Source organism: Symphalangus syndactylus, chromosome 20 (assembly GCF_028878055.3).
Source record: "Symphalangus syndactylus isolate Jambi chromosome 20, NHGRI_mSymSyn1-v2.1_pri, whole genome shotgun sequence".
Taxonomy (NCBI): Eukaryota; Metazoa; Chordata; class Mammalia; order Primates; family Hylobatidae; genus Symphalangus; species Symphalangus syndactylus.
In genome coordinates, this window is record NC_072442.2 from 55,416,381 (window position 1) to 55,433,216 (window position 16,836).

At 49.8% G+C, this 16,836-nt stretch overlaps 2 protein-coding genes across 8 annotated transcripts in view; one reads left to right on the top strand and one right to left on the bottom strand.

The window, feature by feature from the left end:
- ELAC2 (elaC ribonuclease Z 2) overlaps positions 1-16,836 on the top strand; it is a 73,680-nt gene that overhangs the window by 39,424 nt on the left and 17,420 nt on the right. Inside the window, exon 26 of one of the 4 annotated variants that reach the window (XM_055258697.2) lies at positions 525-819. The exons of 1 other annotated variant lie outside the window; for it this stretch is intronic. In XM_055258697.2, coding sequence (XP_055114672.1) covers positions 525-674 — 150 coding nt within the window. In that variant the 3' untranslated portion in view covers positions 675-819. Of the gene's footprint in view, positions 1-524; positions 820-2,716; positions 4,325-16,836 lie in introns of those variants that run through there. 2 more of the 4 variants (XM_063628317.1, XM_063628316.1) reach the window with 2 other exon arrangements.
- The window catches only part of ARHGAP44 (Rho GTPase activating protein 44), a 201,335-nt gene that overhangs the window by 4,669 nt on the left and 179,830 nt on the right, over positions 1-16,836 (bottom strand). For 2 of the 4 annotated variants that reach the window (XM_055258705.2, XM_055258707.2), the window contains exons 17-20: positions 13,635-13,652; positions 12,640-12,861; positions 6,736-6,911; positions 2,051-2,428 (exon numbers count right to left, since the gene is read on the bottom strand). In XM_055258705.2, coding sequence (XP_055114680.1) covers positions 2,051-2,428; positions 6,736-6,911; positions 12,640-12,861; positions 13,635-13,652 — 794 coding nt within the window. The remainder of the gene's footprint in view (positions 1-2,050; positions 2,429-6,735; positions 6,912-12,639; positions 12,862-13,634; positions 13,653-16,836) is intronic. The other 2 variants (XM_055258706.2, XM_055258708.2) reach the window with 2 other exon arrangements.

The window sequence follows — 16,836 nt, forward strand, 5'->3', positions numbered from 1 at the left end:
CTGAACGTATGGGACAAAACAACAGTCTGCTGCCAAAAGGACATTAAAATAGGGTCCGCACAGGGCGAGGGACATTATGAATCCTGAAGGTCAGGAGTTCTTAAACTTGCTAGATGGAACGTGAACCACTCCGCTTCTCAGAGTCCTGGGGGTGCTGGCCTCCAGGCCTTCTGTTGCCCACTTTTGTTCCCCAATTTCTCCTCCCTTTCTGCTCTTTTCTGCTTCTCCATTGATATCTTCTGCTCTTTTTTTTTTTTTTTTTTTTTTTGAGATGGGAGTCTCGCTCTGTTGCCAGGCTGGAATGCAGTGGCACGATCTCGGCTCCACCTCCCAGGTTCAAGCAATTCTCCTGCCTCAGCCTCCTGAGTAGCTGGGACTAGTGGCATGTGCCACCACGCCCAACTAATTCTCCTCGGCCTCCCAAAGTGCTAGGATTACAGGCGTGAGCCACCGTGCCCGGCCATCTTCTGCTCATTCTATTGCATATGTTATTGACACTACCTTGTGTCCCTTCCCTGGGGTAGCTGGAAGAGACAGCAGATGTGACACATTGGGAGGAACAGCCCTGGAGACCTGGCTCGGGTGACCTTCAGCTCCTCAGCAGCTGTGACCTTCCCCGAGGGCAGCAAGCCTGTGTCCTCCCATCATGGGCTCCTTCAGGAGACAACGCCTGAGCACCAAGACCCACCAAGATGGGAGTGGTGCTCACTGCATTTTCCAGGGAGAAATTTGCTTAATTTTTAATAAGCCTCAGGGTAGATGACAGCAGCTGTACCTTCAACATTAATCACATCCAAAAATAAATAAGCCAAATCACCAGATGGCTCTTCCCCGTAATATTTAAATCTGACCCAGTACAAACACTTGCAAATTAGACTAGCCTTTTCAAAAGCAGCACAGAGCTGAACCCCACAGGGTCACTGCTTCCGTCTAATCACGGAAGAAATAAATGACTCTTTTGGAGAAGGACATGGAGGGAAAAATGCATTATCACAAAAAGTCCCAGTGCATCCTAGGACAGCACTGTTATTTGAAATGGGTGAGTGGGTATGTGTGTGTGTGGTGTGTGGTGTGTGTGTGTGTTCCAACCCAAGCTGCCTCACCTTCTGCTACTTGGGACAACACTAGGCACACATATGCTCCAGCTCACCGCCATGCTACTGCACTTTACTAAGTGGGTTGGCTCTAGCTCAAGACACAGCTCAACCCTGTGCCTGTCTCCCTGAACAAGGAAAATGCTCAAATGACTTTAGCAGCCACCACAAATATGCCCCTGACTTTATAATCTTATGTGGTTGAAGTGTCTGGGCAGATGTTCCAAAAACGTCTCGTTCCTTCCAGCCAATGAATGGTTTTGGCTAAACGTGGTGTGTGTTTGTAATTTTGCGCTTACAGATTTTTCTGGGGGAAGAGAGCTCTGTCTTTGTTTCTAAATTTAAATCCAAACTAAATTAAGTCGTTGTGGGTTTGTCCAATTAGCTCCTCAGGGAATTGGTCAGGGAGGGGAGTCTGGGGGAGGGGAACGGAGACATGCATGTTTTCTGAAATTCACCCCTCTCTAAATATCTATCTGGAAGTATAGTTTTCTAGCAAGGCTTATTTTAGTAATAGTGAAAAACATCTTGGGTTCTTAGGCCCTGTTCTCCAGATAAGCATTTATACCTGTCAGTTGCTTGGGCTCTACCCAGGAAATACCTGAGTTTTAATGCTGTTTTGTGATCATAACCAGCTTCCAGTCTCTCCTGAGGCCCCACTCCAAAGGACTCAGTGTCTTCAACCCCCAATAACAGGAGCAAAAACAGAACTCCAGGCTGGTGGGCTTAGACCAAGAGAGATCCCATAAGAAGCCCCCATGTGGGACACGTGGATTCCAAGGTTGCTTTCCATTGGTGGGCTTCTAAGGAGATCTTATGAGCTACCCCTGGTGCCAGCCCAGTCATCTCAAAGCACGCAGGAATGTGTTCACTGGCAGTGACACTAGCAATCCCTCCCCTAGGCACATTTCACTAAAGTTCATAAAAAAAAGTGAGGGAGCCTGTGGCTCGGTTACCTGTAGACATGCTTTCCCCAGGGGACATGCCATCTAGCATGGGGGGCTCCGTGGACTGTGGACTAGAGGCCGAGAGGTTTACTGTGGGAGGCTGAGGAGGCGGCAGAGTAGGTCGCTGTCGCGGCTTAGGAGTGGGCCGCGATTTGCTCAAAGTGCTTGTAAAGACAGAAGGAGAGGCCAGGGGAGGAGCTGCAGCTGGGGAGAGCTGGCCCGAGGCCAAGGAGTACCCCTGAGGGTAGCTCAGTCCATAGGGTGATGGGGTGCTGGGCGGGGTGGGGGACAGGCTGACTGGGGACGGCTGGCCAGCGGACTGGTCGGCCACAGCCCCCGGCTGGCCAAAGGGGACCTTGGGTGGAATTGGTGCCAGCTTCTTTGAAACTGAAAGAGAAAACACAACACAACAACAAAACACAAAGTTGTTAAGTGAAGCCACTTGTGGGGCCTGTTCACACACCCTTCAGCGTTCAAAGCTGTCCCTACCTCCTGCCCCTCGCCACCCACCCACACCTCCCTGCCCTGCTCCCCCGCCTCTTGCCACATTGAGAGCAGCCAATACAATTTTTAAAAATTAACCGAGAACTGCAAGTTTTCCTATCTTCCCATCTGTTAACTAATTTTTCCTCCTCTTTTCTGGATTCCTGCCCTGATCTACACATGCACACCCAGCCAAACTAGAGAACAAATTTCCCATCCACAGGAGTGGGCTGCCTTCCCAGTGGTGAGAGGTATCGCTGCGGCTCTCTGAGCAAGAGTGAGTCAGTGGGGCAGGGTCCAGCAGAGGATGACTCCAGTTCAATTTGCTGTAATGGACAGAGGAGCCCTGACCCAGGGGCAGGTCCTCGGGATGGAAAACTGACTTTTGGCTGAAGCTGTCCAGTGGCTTCTGGCTCCCGTAACAGTGGTATGTGAGCAAATCCTCCGGCCGCAGAACCCTTGTTTCTTCATTACTTTATATGTTGTGCCTCAATCCTGCATCCTTGCTGCTGAGGCTTTCTTCTCATTCTTGTTTCTTTCTAGAATCGTACCCTCTGGTCTAAGCATGTATGGATCGACTGCATTTTTCATTGGTTTTTTTTTTTTTTTTTGGAGACGGAGTCTTGCTTTTGTCGCCCAGGCTGGTGTGCAATGGCGTGATCTCCGCTCACCACAACCTCCAACTCCCAGGTTCACGCAATTCCCCTGCCTCAGCCTCCTGAGTAGCTGGGATTACAGGCGCACGCCACCACGCCTGGCTAATTTTGTGTTTTTAGTAGACACAGGGTTTCTCCATGTTGGTCAGGCTGGTCTCGAACTCCCAACCTCAGGTGATCTGCCTGCCTCAGCCTCCCATAGTGCTGGGATTACAGACATGAGCCACCATGCCCGGCCAATCAACTGCATTTTTCAAAGCACATCATTGCCCTGACCTCCTTTGCCTTACCTTCATTTCCCTTTTCCCAATCACCCCATAGAATGACAAATCCATTATACCTTTAATTGAAAATGAATTGGTAAAGACAATAAATTCAAACGTCCAGGAGATACTTGATGGGCAAATATCTTGAGAGAGTGATCACTAACCTGTTAGGCTTAAGTGAGGACTGGCTGTGTGTGGGTCTGATTTTTTTTTTTTTTTTTGAGATGGAGTCTCACTCTGTCACCCAGGCTGGAGTGCAGTGGCGCGATCTCGGCTCACTGCAAACTCCGCCTCCCAGGTTCACGCCATTCTCCTGCCTCAGCCTCCCAAGTAGCTGGGACTACAGGCGCCTGCCACCACGCCCAGCTAATTTTTTGTATTTTTGGTAGAGGCGGGGTTTCACTGTGTTAGCCAGGATGGTCTCCATCTCCTGACTTCATGATCCACCTGCCTTGGCTTCCCAAAGTGCTGGGATTACAGGCGTGAGCCACGGCGCCCAGCCATGTGTGTGGGTCTGATTCTAGAAGAAATTATCTTGTAAGTCCTAAGGGAGAGGTCAGAAGCTCTTCCTTCACCCTGCCCCACCCCTACTCCCTCCAAGGAACAAGGTCTGTTAGGAGGACACCTCATGTATTCGCTGGGTGTGTCAGTCTGCAGTGTGGACAGAAGGACATGCCCTTCAGAATCCTACCAACGTGGACTCAAATTTCTATCCTGCCACTTACCCGCTGTATTCCCTGGGTCAACTTATTCAAACATCTTCTATGCAATTGGAGGAAAAAGATTTTCTCTGCAGCAGTGTAATAATTAAATAAGATCATGCAAGTCAAGTACTACATAATCATGACATAATAAAACCACTTAACTTTCCAATTTCACTTTTCAACTCTACTTCCTGAGTACAGGGGAAGTGCTTCCAGCAGCTGCTACTGCAGCTCATGGCAGCCACGTGGTCATGGGTGACAGACGCAGGGGTACCCCTGGGTGAGAGGCAGGTGGAGACCCTAGGGATCAATGCTTGCACATGCCTTCTCACGAAGGAGCTGGGGGATGGAGGATGCATCACCATGTCTGTGATGACATTTACCACTTCCGGTGGTGACAGGAATAGGATGTGAAATTGTAGGCATGCTGTCAAAAGACTGAGACGTTAAAAAAAAAAAATTTAAAAACAAGACCTGCTAAGTGTGCCATCTGTGGGCATGATGGGGAGTAGAGAAGAAATGTATACCTTTCAAAAGATGGGTCCGAGCTATTGAAGGTCACTTGGGAATGGGACCTGAGTCACTGTAGGCTACACTGCCTGCAGAGGTCCAATGTGCTGCAAAAACGAAAAGGGTCAACCTGTCACTGGCATTAGGAGGCTGGTTGGCTGCTACAGGAGCCCTGGTTCTCCCACTGCACGAGACAATGACTTAGCCATCACCCCTGTATTGTAGCTGCGGGAGAGTTAAAGGACTCTTTTTTTTTTTTTTTCTTTTTTTGAGGACAGAGTTTTGCTTTGCTGCCCAGACTGGAAGGCAGTGGCACGATCTTGGCTCACCACAACCTCCGCCTCCCAGGTTCAAGCAATTCTTGTGCCTCAGCCTCCTGAGTAGCTGGGGTTACAGGTGCCCACCACCATGCCCAGGTGATTTCTTTATATTTTAGTAGAGACAGGTTTCACCATGTTGTCCAGGCTGGTCTCAAACTCCTGAGCTCAGGCAATCTGCCGGCCTCGGCCTCCCAAAATGCTAGGATTACAGGCATGAGCCACTGCGCCCAGCCAGTTAAAGGACTCTAAAACAAAGAGGTGCCCGGCTGGGTGTGGTGGCTCATGCCTGTAATCCCAGCAGTTTGGGAGGCAGAGCTGGGCTGATCACCTGAGGTCAGGAGTTTGAGACCAGCCTGGCCAACATGGTGAAATCCCATCTCTACTAAAAATACAAAAATTAGCCAGGCTTGGTGGCAGGCACCTGTAATTCCAGCTACTCGGAAGGCTGAGGCAGGAGAATCGCTTGAACCCAGGAGGCGGAGGTTGCAGTGAGCCGAGATCGTGCCATTGCACTCCAGCCTGGGAGACAAGAGCGAGACTTTGTCTCAAAAATAAAATAAAATAAAATAAAATAAAAATAACCAAGAATATGGCATCTAGATCAAGGAGAAACCACTGGTGCTGGAGAAATGCTCTGAAATGCTGAAATCTCGCGCCGCCACTTTGGTCCAACTCCTATTCAACCTTCACGATGTCATTTCTGCTGGGCCACCCGTCCTAACTCCTGAGTTAGAAAGCATGCTCCCAGGTGTCCTCACAGTACCCTGAGTGTCTGCCAGCACAGTGCCAACACCTTTGCCTTGTCATTGCCTTCCTCTCTGGAAAGCACAGAGCTCTGTACGTAGCAGGATTTAATAAATTTGTGTAGAATGCAGAAGGAATGAGTAGGGATCGAATAAGATCCACGGGCTTGGCGAGGGCAGACAAAGAGAATGAAACTGCCACTGCAGATCGGAACTAAGGGGGCTGGCAAAGGGCCTGTCAAGAAGGCACACATGGATGAGCTACACCCGGGCCCTATTCGACATATCCAGGAGTTAAAAGCCGCTCCTAGAAGTGCAAGTGGTCTGAATTTAGAACACACAGGATGATGTATTATTTTAGATGGGTGAAAGACTTTGCAAAGAGATGACACAGGTAAGAACGAACCAAAAAGGTTCAGATAAGTATGCTCAGTACAGCTCCCCATTGATGAAATGTAACATGGAGCCTGCCTTTAGCTTTTGGAAGTGATTATCTGAAGAGATAATAACTGGTCAGTGTGGCCATTCTTGGGCCTGCCAGAGCAGAAGCATTCAGAGCTGAGACTCAGGTACTATAGAAGCTATCCTGACCCCCTCCTGTCACCCTGTACGAGTGATCTAGGGGTAGGCAGCTGTGCAAGGCTGCCTTGGGGGGAAGGAGACTCCTGTAGATGACCCTATACAGCTTTTCAAATGACAGAGGTAGGGCCTGGCAGGTCTCTGGAAAACACACATCATTGTGGACAATGAATTTTGCCCTGGTGGCATCACTTGGTATATGGGAAGCACTGGCCTCTATACACCCCCAATGAGCCCACCTGTCAAATGAGTAAACTGAGGAATAATAGAGAAACGATCCCTTTTAACTTCCAAAGCTCTAATGTCCAGATAGGAATTAGTCACTAAACCACACAGTTTCTCAATATCCAAGTTAACAGAGGAAAACGAGTCTTCAGGGAATGTCACAGCCACCTCCGGCCTGAGACCAAGGAGAAGGGAAGCAGGGCCATACCTTTCCGGAGGGTGTGAGGACTCTGGTCTGCAGGCGGCTGGCTGGGGCTGGGGCTGGCGCCCGGCTGAGCTCCTGGTTGAGCCCCTGCTTGCGTCCCTGCACAGGCCGTGCCCTGGCTGGAGCCTGGACTTCCTTTCTGTGCAGACCCTGGAGAAAGTTCCTTGCTTTTTGTTGTGCTGAAACGAAAGCACATGAGACAGAAGAAAAGCCCTGAACTCAGTGAGCTGCAGCACCAGCCTTGCCGATGGCCACCCTGTGTGTCCTTCTGGGCCCCGTGCAAGTCTGTCCCAGCTCTGGTCTGTTTCAGCCCCTTCCTAAAGCCTTCGCAGGTGCCTCACGGGGTGACTGTCCTTCCTGGAGCTCTGACGGCCTGGGTTCTGCCACCATCTCTGTGGCACTTGGCACTCACTGCCAACGCCCTTTTCATGCCTCTGCCCTCCTCTCTTCAAGGAGACCGTGAGCAATGTGAGGGCAGGGGCCTGAGCACCTCCACTGTATCTTGCCATCAACCTGGGAATTCTGGAACATTCTCAAACTGGAACACCAAAGTGTTTTTCCTACTGTAGCCAACAGGACTTCTTAGGGCCACTGTGCCCAACGAGTGCTGATGACACGGACTCCTACTGCCAAGCTTGTGGCCCAGCTCTCTAGCTGTTTGCCCTGAGCCTCCAGCCACCCCCCAGGCAGGAGGGATTCTAGGACTCATCCTCAAACTCAATACCCATTCCAGTGGAGGCTAGAGTGGACAGAAATCCAGGCCATGCCCTTAAATGTGGGCCAGCTTGAGTCCCAGTCCCAGGCTTCAAGAGAGGCGAAGGTCGATGGCAGTGAGGGCTCTGGCCTCTGACCTCTGGAATTGACAACGAGGTACCCTAGGTCACCAGGTTTCCTAAACAGGATTCAACATTACTGCAAGCCTGTTCCTCAGCCTTCTCCTAAGGATGAAGCACGTATTAGAAGACACCTCACTCCACACCACAGACCAGGGATTTGTCATCCTGACATGCGACGGTAGATATTACTAACTGATCTCCATACTTCCCCCACAGTGTTCTCAATCCTTTCCAAGAAAATACTCCAGGTGGCCTTTAGTGAATCAGGGGAGATGCCCCAGAGTTGGGAGCTATCTGTCATCCGTGCTAGAACCTACCTGGATTCTGATGCCCATAGGTGGGGCATGAAGAGTCTGGGAACCCAAATCCTCTGCAATGGCTGTTTCTATCCCACAAAAGCAGGTGCAACCTGGACCGGGCACGATGGCTCACGCCTGTAATCCCAGCACCTTGGGAGGCCGAGGCAGGCGGGTCACCTGAGGTCAGGAGTTTGAGACCAGCCTGGCCAACATGGTGAAACCCCGTCTCCACTAAAAATACAAAAATTAGCCGGGTGTGGTGACACGTGCCTGTAATCCCAGCCATTCGGGAGGCTGAGGCAGGAGGATAGCTTGAACCCGGGAGTTGGAGGTTGCAGTAAGCTGAGATTGTGCCACTGCACTCCAGCCTGGGCAACAGAGGGAGACCCTGTCCAAAAAAAAAAGAAAAAAGGCAAGCACAGCCTATTTCTTTCCTAAACTGATCTAGAAACTCCAAGTGTTAATTTGGAGAAAAATCCAATAGGAATAGAGCCCTCTCATCCACTGAGGTGAGAAAGACTGGGAGCAGGGAGCTGGGCTGGAGAAGCCCATAGCGTCAAAGCACAGGTCATTTTCCTCATGCAAAGAAATAAAGGAGAGATCACATTCAATGTGGAGGCACATTCTCTCCATCTTGGGATGAGTCTTACACGCTATACCTCGTTCCCCAAGGGGCAAAAACCATTTTATTCAGAGGAACCAAAAGAGCAATAATTCATTTCTCTATTCTGTTAATGAAAAACAGAAACAGAAAACCCTTGCCTCACTCAGGCTGGACAAGGACCTCAGGCTCCAGGTTACCAGGTACCCGGGCATCAATGCCAATTATCTACCTACCCTTCCCTCTATCTCTGCCACTATCAAGAGGAAGGCCAATCAACCAATCAAAAACATCTCATAATCAGCAAACCAAAAAATTGCTTCTTGTGGATGGGTAGACTCCTCTTCCTTCCTTTGGACACCCTTCTATCCAAGGAATCTAGGAATGAGCTCTTCCTTCTGTTCTCTGCCACCAAACACACTTTTTTTTTTTTTTTTTGAGACAGAGTCTTGCTGTGTTGCCCAGCTGGAGTACAGTGCTGCGATCTCAGCTCACTGTAATCTCTGCCTCCCAGGTTCAAGCGATTCTCCTTCCTCAGCCTCCCGAGTAGCTGGGATTAAAGGCATGTGCCACCATACCCAGCTAATTTTTGTATTTTTAGTAGAGATGGGGTTTCACCATGTTGGCCAGGACGGCCTCGATCTCCTGACCTCAGGATCCACCTGCCTCGGCCACCCAAAGTGCTGGGATTGCAGGCGTGAGCCACCACGCCCAGTCCAGACACACTTCCTCCAGCACAGAAACAAGTATTTATCTACTTAACCTTGTCCTCTCTCTCCAGCATAGGTGCAGCTGACCCAATGGGGAGAGGTGGGGCGCAGACTGGCTATTAGGGGCACTACATGAAAGAGGCATGCTTAAGGCACGTTTGAGGACAAGTTAGCTCTGAAGATGCATGACTCACCCCATGAGCTTGGTGCCAAGAAGCAGGAAGGGGAATTTTGGGGTTAGCATTCATCCTAAACAGTTGGGCAGGATGTGGAGGCAGAGCCTGGCTGGACAGAGCCAGGGAAAGAACTGAAGGTGGGGCCTGGGGTAGGGAGTGGGAGGGTGGGAATCAGTCAGAGGGAAGGAAGGGCCTGCCATCCTCATGGGAGGGGAAGCCAGAACGAGAATCCGGCCACTCAAGGGAACATCATCGGGGCTGCAAACATCCAGGAAACAGAAACAAACAACACAAACAAAAACAATGGAACACCTGTTTGTACTGGGAGAAATCCACGCGGGGAGAGAAAAAAAAGTGGTGTAAAACAAAAAACACTAACATCCAAGGAAAAGTTACAAAACTGGTCAGCCCGGGCAAAGGGGAAAGACATTTGGCCATAGAGCAATGTGAGTGACCTTTAAAATAATCTAAACCAGAGGGTGCCATTCCCTGCCCACAAGTAACTCTGCCAGGCCACCCACCGAGAATGTTCCTAGAATGCCTTCAGAGCCTGGGGGAATCCATCTTCAAGGAGCACTTTTTACAAATATCATTTATATGCCAAATACCATATGGCACTGAGTCCCCTTTCTAAGATGGGAAACTAGGATGAAGCCGATGAGTGTCCAAAAAGGAAGCAGTCCCAGCCCATCTCCCGCCTGTGGGTCCGTTTCCTCCTGGTCGGCCTCACCTGGCCCACCACTCTCAGACTCTGCTTCTCCAGTGAACTCACTGTGCCCACTTCTGCATCTCTCAGGTCCATCTGTGGCCTAGCAAGTGCACAGCCAGGACCGAGCATCCTCTGAGTTGAAGTCATCAACAGCAACCCCTGCATACCCAGGGTCAGGTGCCCCCTCCTATGCTCTAAGACTATCTATCCCCCTGTCCCTTTGTCATTTCCTGGTTTTACAGTGAAAATACTTTTTTTTTTTTTTTTTTTGACACAGAGTCTCGCTCTGTCACCCAGGCTGGAGTGCAGTGGTGCCATCTCGGCTCACTGCAACCTCCACCTCATGGGTTCAAGCAATTCTCCTGCCTCAGCCTCCTGAGTAGCTGGGACTATAGACATATACCACTGCACCCAGCTAATTTTTGTATTTTTAGTAGAGATGGGGTTTCACCATGTCGGCCAGGCTGGTCTCGAGCCCCTGACCTCAGGTGATCCGCCCACCTCAGCCTCCCAAAGTGCTGGGATTACAAGTGTGAACCACCACGCCTGGCTGTGAAAATACTCTTTACTCATTAAACAAAACAAAACAAAAAAGCCTGGAAGCCTCTCATGTAGGGGGTTGGTGTGGGTGTGTGTTCGTGTGCTGGTGGTGATGGTGTGTGAGGATGTGTGTCCATGTGTATGCATGTGTGTTTGGAGAAAGATTTGGGTTAGAAGATTCAGCTTCCCAAAGTCTCCAAAACTTTTCTGGCAGTGGTCATGGAGGAATGCCATGTCCTCTAACAGGAGACACAATGGTATGTGATTTCATGTTGCTTTTCTGGTGTTCTAAATTGCTGTTTGAGAAAAGACAGAAACAAACAGCAAAGCTGTTTCATGGTGCAATTCTCACTTCCAGAATCTGCCTCCCCCGATCATGCCCCTTTCAAGGAAGCACCAGGTACTGTCTCCTCCCCTGCCACCCTGGGTATGCATAACCAAGTGCTGTCATATGGCCGGGCGTGGTGGCTCACGCCTGTAAACCTAGCACTTTGGGAGGCCAAGGCGGGCGGATCATGAGGTCAGGAGATCGAGACCATCCTGGCTAACATGATGAAACTCCGTCTCTACTAAAAATACAAAAAATTAGCCGGGCGTGAAGGCGGGCGCCTCTACTCCCAGCTACTCAGGAGGCTGAGGCAGGAGAATGGTGTGAACCCCGGAGGCGGAGCTTGCAGTGAGCCGAGATCGCACCACTGCACTCTGAGACTCCGTCTCAAAATAAAAAAAAAAAACAAAAAAACAAGTGCTGTCATTATTTGTCAGGGCCTGTTTGCTCACTGGAACGTGAACTTTTTAAGGGCAGCAATCATGTCTTTTTATCTTTAAAAAGAGAAAGTTCTGAGTTAATGTTCTTCAAGCTAGCCATAAAATGAATTCCTGTCTTTTTCCTTCCCCTAAAATAATGGAAATTCAACCATGTGGCAAGCTGCAAAGGTCATCAGGCCCAGTGTGACCACCACCTCCATTCCTTCCCCGACTTGCACCCATTTTAGCAGCACGAAAAGAAAAAAAAAATTGGCTGCTATGACTATAAAGAAGAGAATGAGAAACACATAAATTGTAAACTTCGAAATAGGATACAGTAGTCCCCCTCATCTGTGGTTTTACTTTCTGCAGTTTTAGTTACCTGTGGTCAACTGTGGTCCAAAAATAGGTGCATACAGTTCAATAAAATATTTTCAGGCTGGGCATGGTGGCTCATGCCTGTAATCCCAGCACTTTGGGAGGCCGAGGCGGGTGGATCACTTAAAGTCAGGAGTTCGAGACCAGCCTGGCCAGCGTAGTGAAACCCCCATCTCTAGTAAAAATACAAAAATTAGCCAAGCGTGGTGGCACATGCCTGTAATCCCAGCTACTCAGGAGGCTGAGGCAGGAGAACTGCTTGAACCTGGGAGGCGGAGGTTGCAGTGAGTCGAGATCACGCCACTGCACTCCAGCCTGGGTGACCGACCAACCGAGACTGTATCTCAAAAAAAAAAAAAAAAAAAAAAAAATTGAGAAACACCACATTCACATAATTTTATTACAGCATATGCTTATAATTCTATTTTATCACTAGTTATTGCTCATGTCCTACTGTGCCTAATTTATGAATTAAACTTTATCATAGGTATGTGTGTATAAGAAAAAATAACAGTATGTATAGGGTTCGGGACCATCAGCTGTTTCAGACATGCGCTGGGGTTCTTGGCATGTATCCCCCACGGATATGGGGGGCTACTGTAACGACAAAGACAGAGGAAGGGGAAAACAGAAAGTTGGGGAACCTAAGACTCTTCACCCCGCCTTCGCAAGCTGCCACCTTCTGCTTGCTTGCGATGTTATGCTGGGGAAGACTGGACTTCGTGTGATAATCCAGGCAGCTGCGGATGACTGACTTGGTGCCAGCGCGATGCAGAAGCCAAATATGAATGCTTAGAAATGGGGGCGGGGGCGTGGGAAACGACGAAATCCAAGAGGCCTCCAGTGCGGCCAACCCAGACACCCCCTGCACCGCACACCAGCCCGCCCGGACGGCAGTGGCCCGCGCTTACCTGGTGCGCTCGGGCCCCGGCTGGAGGCCCAGGCCGGATGGAGAGAGCGCGGGGGCCGCGGGGCTGTCCAGGGGCTGCTCCGGCAGCGGCGAAGGCAGGGGCGCAGCCAGCTCGGCGGGCGGGGCGGGAGGCTGCATGGAGGGCGGGGCGCAGGACACTTTCCGACCGGCCGAGGAGCCTCTTCGAGCCACCCAGTTTGTGTCCATGACCCTCACGCCCATGCTGGCGAGGGACACAAAGACACCGCTTACCCACGCGTGACAGATGACAGGTGACAGGCTCCCTCCCCCACATTCAAGCAGGTCCGCGTTGGGAGAAGAGCAGCGCAGCTTTAGCACCCCGGGGGCCCGGGAAGCGATGCATTGGGGGCTGTGCTCCCAGCACCCTGGCTGCTCCCGGCGGCCAAGACACAGCCCTGGGCAGCCCAGTCCTGGCAAGAGCGGCCCCCTCACTGAGGCAAGGAGCAGGGCACAGTCGGCAGCGCTGGCGGCCACAAGCTGTGCTTCAACCCTCTGCCAAAGCCAGCTCAGGATGATGGCCCGGCAAGCTCCCTGGGTGTAAACTGCCAGCCTTCCTCACAGCGGTGTGTGGCCTAACTGGGGGGCGGGCAGGGACACTCACTCCTCCCAAGTGCAAGACGAGGTGGGAGGGGCAGCGAAGTGGGGAGCGTGGAACTGACAGCAGGAGACATCTAAATATGCATCCTTCTTTTTGTAACTTGGGAGTCTAGCCCCAGCTCCACCACTGCTGGGACCCTGGCCAAGTCACACCTCTGCAGGCCATTCCCGCTTGTCTACACAGCAGGGAAGGGGCTGCTTGTGCCTATGATCCCTCTAGGCTCTGATTCTATTTTAATGATGGGCACACAGCTTCAAATAAGTCGGCCAAGCAACCAGACGCGGCGCATTCACCCTCTGGTGGAACTCACTACGATGCATAGGTGGCTCGGCTGAACAGACTGAGCATGGCCTCATAGCTACCAGAGGATACCATACCTTTGGATTTTCCTAAGGCTGCAGGGACAGAAACATACAGATATTAGTTTCAAAAAATCTAGGCCTTCCTTTGGACATAAAGGTTGTCTTTCTGTAAAGGGTCTCTCTCCATGGTCCAGGGTCTTGGGGTGGGATTTTTATTGTGCTATAAAATTACTACAATTTAGTTGGTCTCTCTAAAGTGACTCTCCTATCTGTGTAAGTGCAAGTCATACCCTACCATGTACACAGGTAGAGAGAGCAGCTGAAGAGTTGATATTGGTACGGCATGGGGAAGAAAGAGGCAGAAGGGAGAAAGAAATTGGTAAAAGTAGTCATCTGCTCACTTTTTTTTAAAAAAAAACATTTTACTTATTTATGGCCGGGCACAGTGGCTCACACCTGTAATCCCAGCACTTTGGGAGGCCAAGGCTGGTGGATCACGAGGTCAGGAGATCTAGACCATCCTGGCTAACATGGTGAAACCCCATCTCTACTAAAAATACAAAAAATTAGCCGGGAGTGGTGGCAGGCACCTGTAGTCCCTGCTATTCGGGAGGCTGAGGCAGGAGAATGGCGTGAACCCGGGAGGCGGAGCTTGCAGTGAGCCAAGATCGCGACACTGCACTCCAGCCTGGGCAACAGAGCAAGACTCCATCTCAAAAAAAAAAAATTATTTATTTATTTATTTGAGACAGAGTTTCGCTCTTGTCACCCAGGCTGGAGTGCAATGACGCGATCTCCACTCACTGCAACCTCTGCCTCCTGGGTTCAAGCGATTCTCCTGCCTCAGCCTCCCGAGTAGCTGGGATTACAGGCACCCGCCACCACGCCCAGCTAATTTTTGTATTTTTAGTAGAGACGGGGTTTCACCATCTTGGCCAGGCTGGTCTCAAACTCCTGACCTCAGGTGATCCACTCGCCTCGGCCTCCCAAAGTGCTGGGATTACAGGCGTGAGCCACCGTGCCTGGCCTTATCCACTCACTTCTAAGTTACATAGCCAAATGGTCACCTACACTAGTCAGAAGCACAAAACTATTACACCATGAAATCCTGCTCACCTAGTAAGGTCATATTTACCTTGTAGAGGTACAGCAAGATTTAATAACAGAAAAAGTTCAAGTATGGAGATTTGGTTGCAGAAGGTGGGATGGTGGGATTTAGGTGTTTTAAGGAAATATGGGGAGTGATGCTGAAACCGAGCACACACTGGGATGGGACGGCTTCCTGATCCTCTTCCTTCCTAGGACCACCAGAGGCCTTATCATGTCTAGTACCATTGCTGGTATTTCTCATCTCTGCTGGATGGCTTCAAGGGATGGAGGGAAAGGGGAGGGATGTCTCTTTCCTGGACCCAATAGTTTCCAAAGTCATCTGGGGTCTGAGAACCTTCTACCAATAAACAAACACTTCCTATAGGATATCCAGAAATGCTTTTGGAGGCCACTTGAAACTCTGGGACAGAGTCTGGTTACATCCCCTGGTATTTAAAGCGGGCTGCCGAGGATCATCAAACTGTGGTCTGCCAGCTTCAGAATGTATCAGGATGAAAAGAACAAAGAGCTTAACATTCCTCTTGGGGAATGGCACTGATACCACTTAGTTGCAATGGTTGGTGAGGATTGCAGGCATGTGAGATGTTTCACATGGTGACCAGCACAAGGAGTCCTAAAAATCTAAGTCCTACCCCATCTTCTCTTCCTTGCCCCTTTCTCTTCTACTTGAAAAAGGCTTTCTCACCTGGCGAGAAGGTCTGTGCCAAAGCTGGTGGGGGATGCCTTCTATTTCCCCAGCAGTACCTTCTAGCATGAGGAATCTCAGACACCAGCCTCCTTGGTGATATTCTGGTTTACCAAGGGAAGGTGTCAGCTTGGGCATGGGGTAGGTACTGGGCGAGACTTGCTAAATAACACTGGCAAACTTTGGCAACTGAGAAGTATGGGTTCAACGTGCTACTTCTCCTCTTGTAAAGAGGCTACAGTGCCATACGCAATCACAACTTTCCCAGCCAAAATGACTTTCTCATAAGAGGGAGCATCACATGTTCCACTGTGAATTCACATCAAATGTTCACTGACATTTTCAAACAGTAATATAAATCTTTACACAGTAAATCAATCACAGAGGCAGCAGCAATGCTCTTGGAAGCCTAAAAGTGCATTTACCTTCCAAAGCAAAATGGTATATGTAAATGTTCAAATGTCTAGATAAAACTCAACCTGAAGACAGAAATAATAAAATTGCTCAGTATGCTGCCAAGAAGGGGAATCTATTCACAGATGGGGGATCCAACTAGAAGGTTATATCAGCAGTTCACACGCTTCTGTTCATTGTTTTATTGCATAAAGAAACAGTAGCCGGAATCAAGGCACTGCTGCTGTTTCTTAAGAAAGGAGCAATACAGAAGTGGAATTAATAAAACGTATCTGACTCCAGCAGACATCCCTGCAGGGATACCTAAGGACAATCTAAATGGCAAAGATTTCCCAGGCTTCTGCTGAAAACTGAGAACAATTTGGCTTTTAGATCCCTTTATAGTTGAATCAAGGTGAAAACAAGAAGCCAGAGGCCAGCAAGAATCTCTGTGAAGCAAAGGGCTTAGAAATCAATAAGCAGGAGGTAGGGAGCCTACAGAATCTGGGGAGTGGAACCTGAGGTGATTCTCTCCACTGCTTCTTTTTTTTCTTTTTTCTCTTCTTTTTCCTTTTTCTTTTCTTCTCTCTTTTTTTGTGAGACAGGGTCTTGCTCTGTCACCCAGGCTGGAGTGTAGCGGCATGATCATGGCTCACTGCAGCCCCAACTTCTTGGGTTCAAGTGATCTTCTCATCTCAGCCTCCTGAGTAGCTTGGACTACAGGCACATGCCACCACATCTGGCTAATTTTCATAATTTTTTTAGAGATGAGTTTCGCCATGTTACCCAGGCTGGACCACTGCTGTCTCTCAGAGTAAGAAGACAAGGGGCAGGGAATCCAGAGTTGACACTGCTCATCATTGAGATGCACAGGATGGGAGTTAAGTGACAAGTCCTCACTTTGGCAAGGTAGACCCACTGAAGAACAATCTTCCCTGCCTGCCAGCATCTTATATTTGCATAGGATTTATCATAATGCACACATGGGTATTGTTCATGAGACGGTATCATGGAATAGGTTCTGGAATGACCCAGGCCTCTAGTCCCAGTTAACCGTTCACTAACTCAGTAGAGCTCTCTCTTCATCCA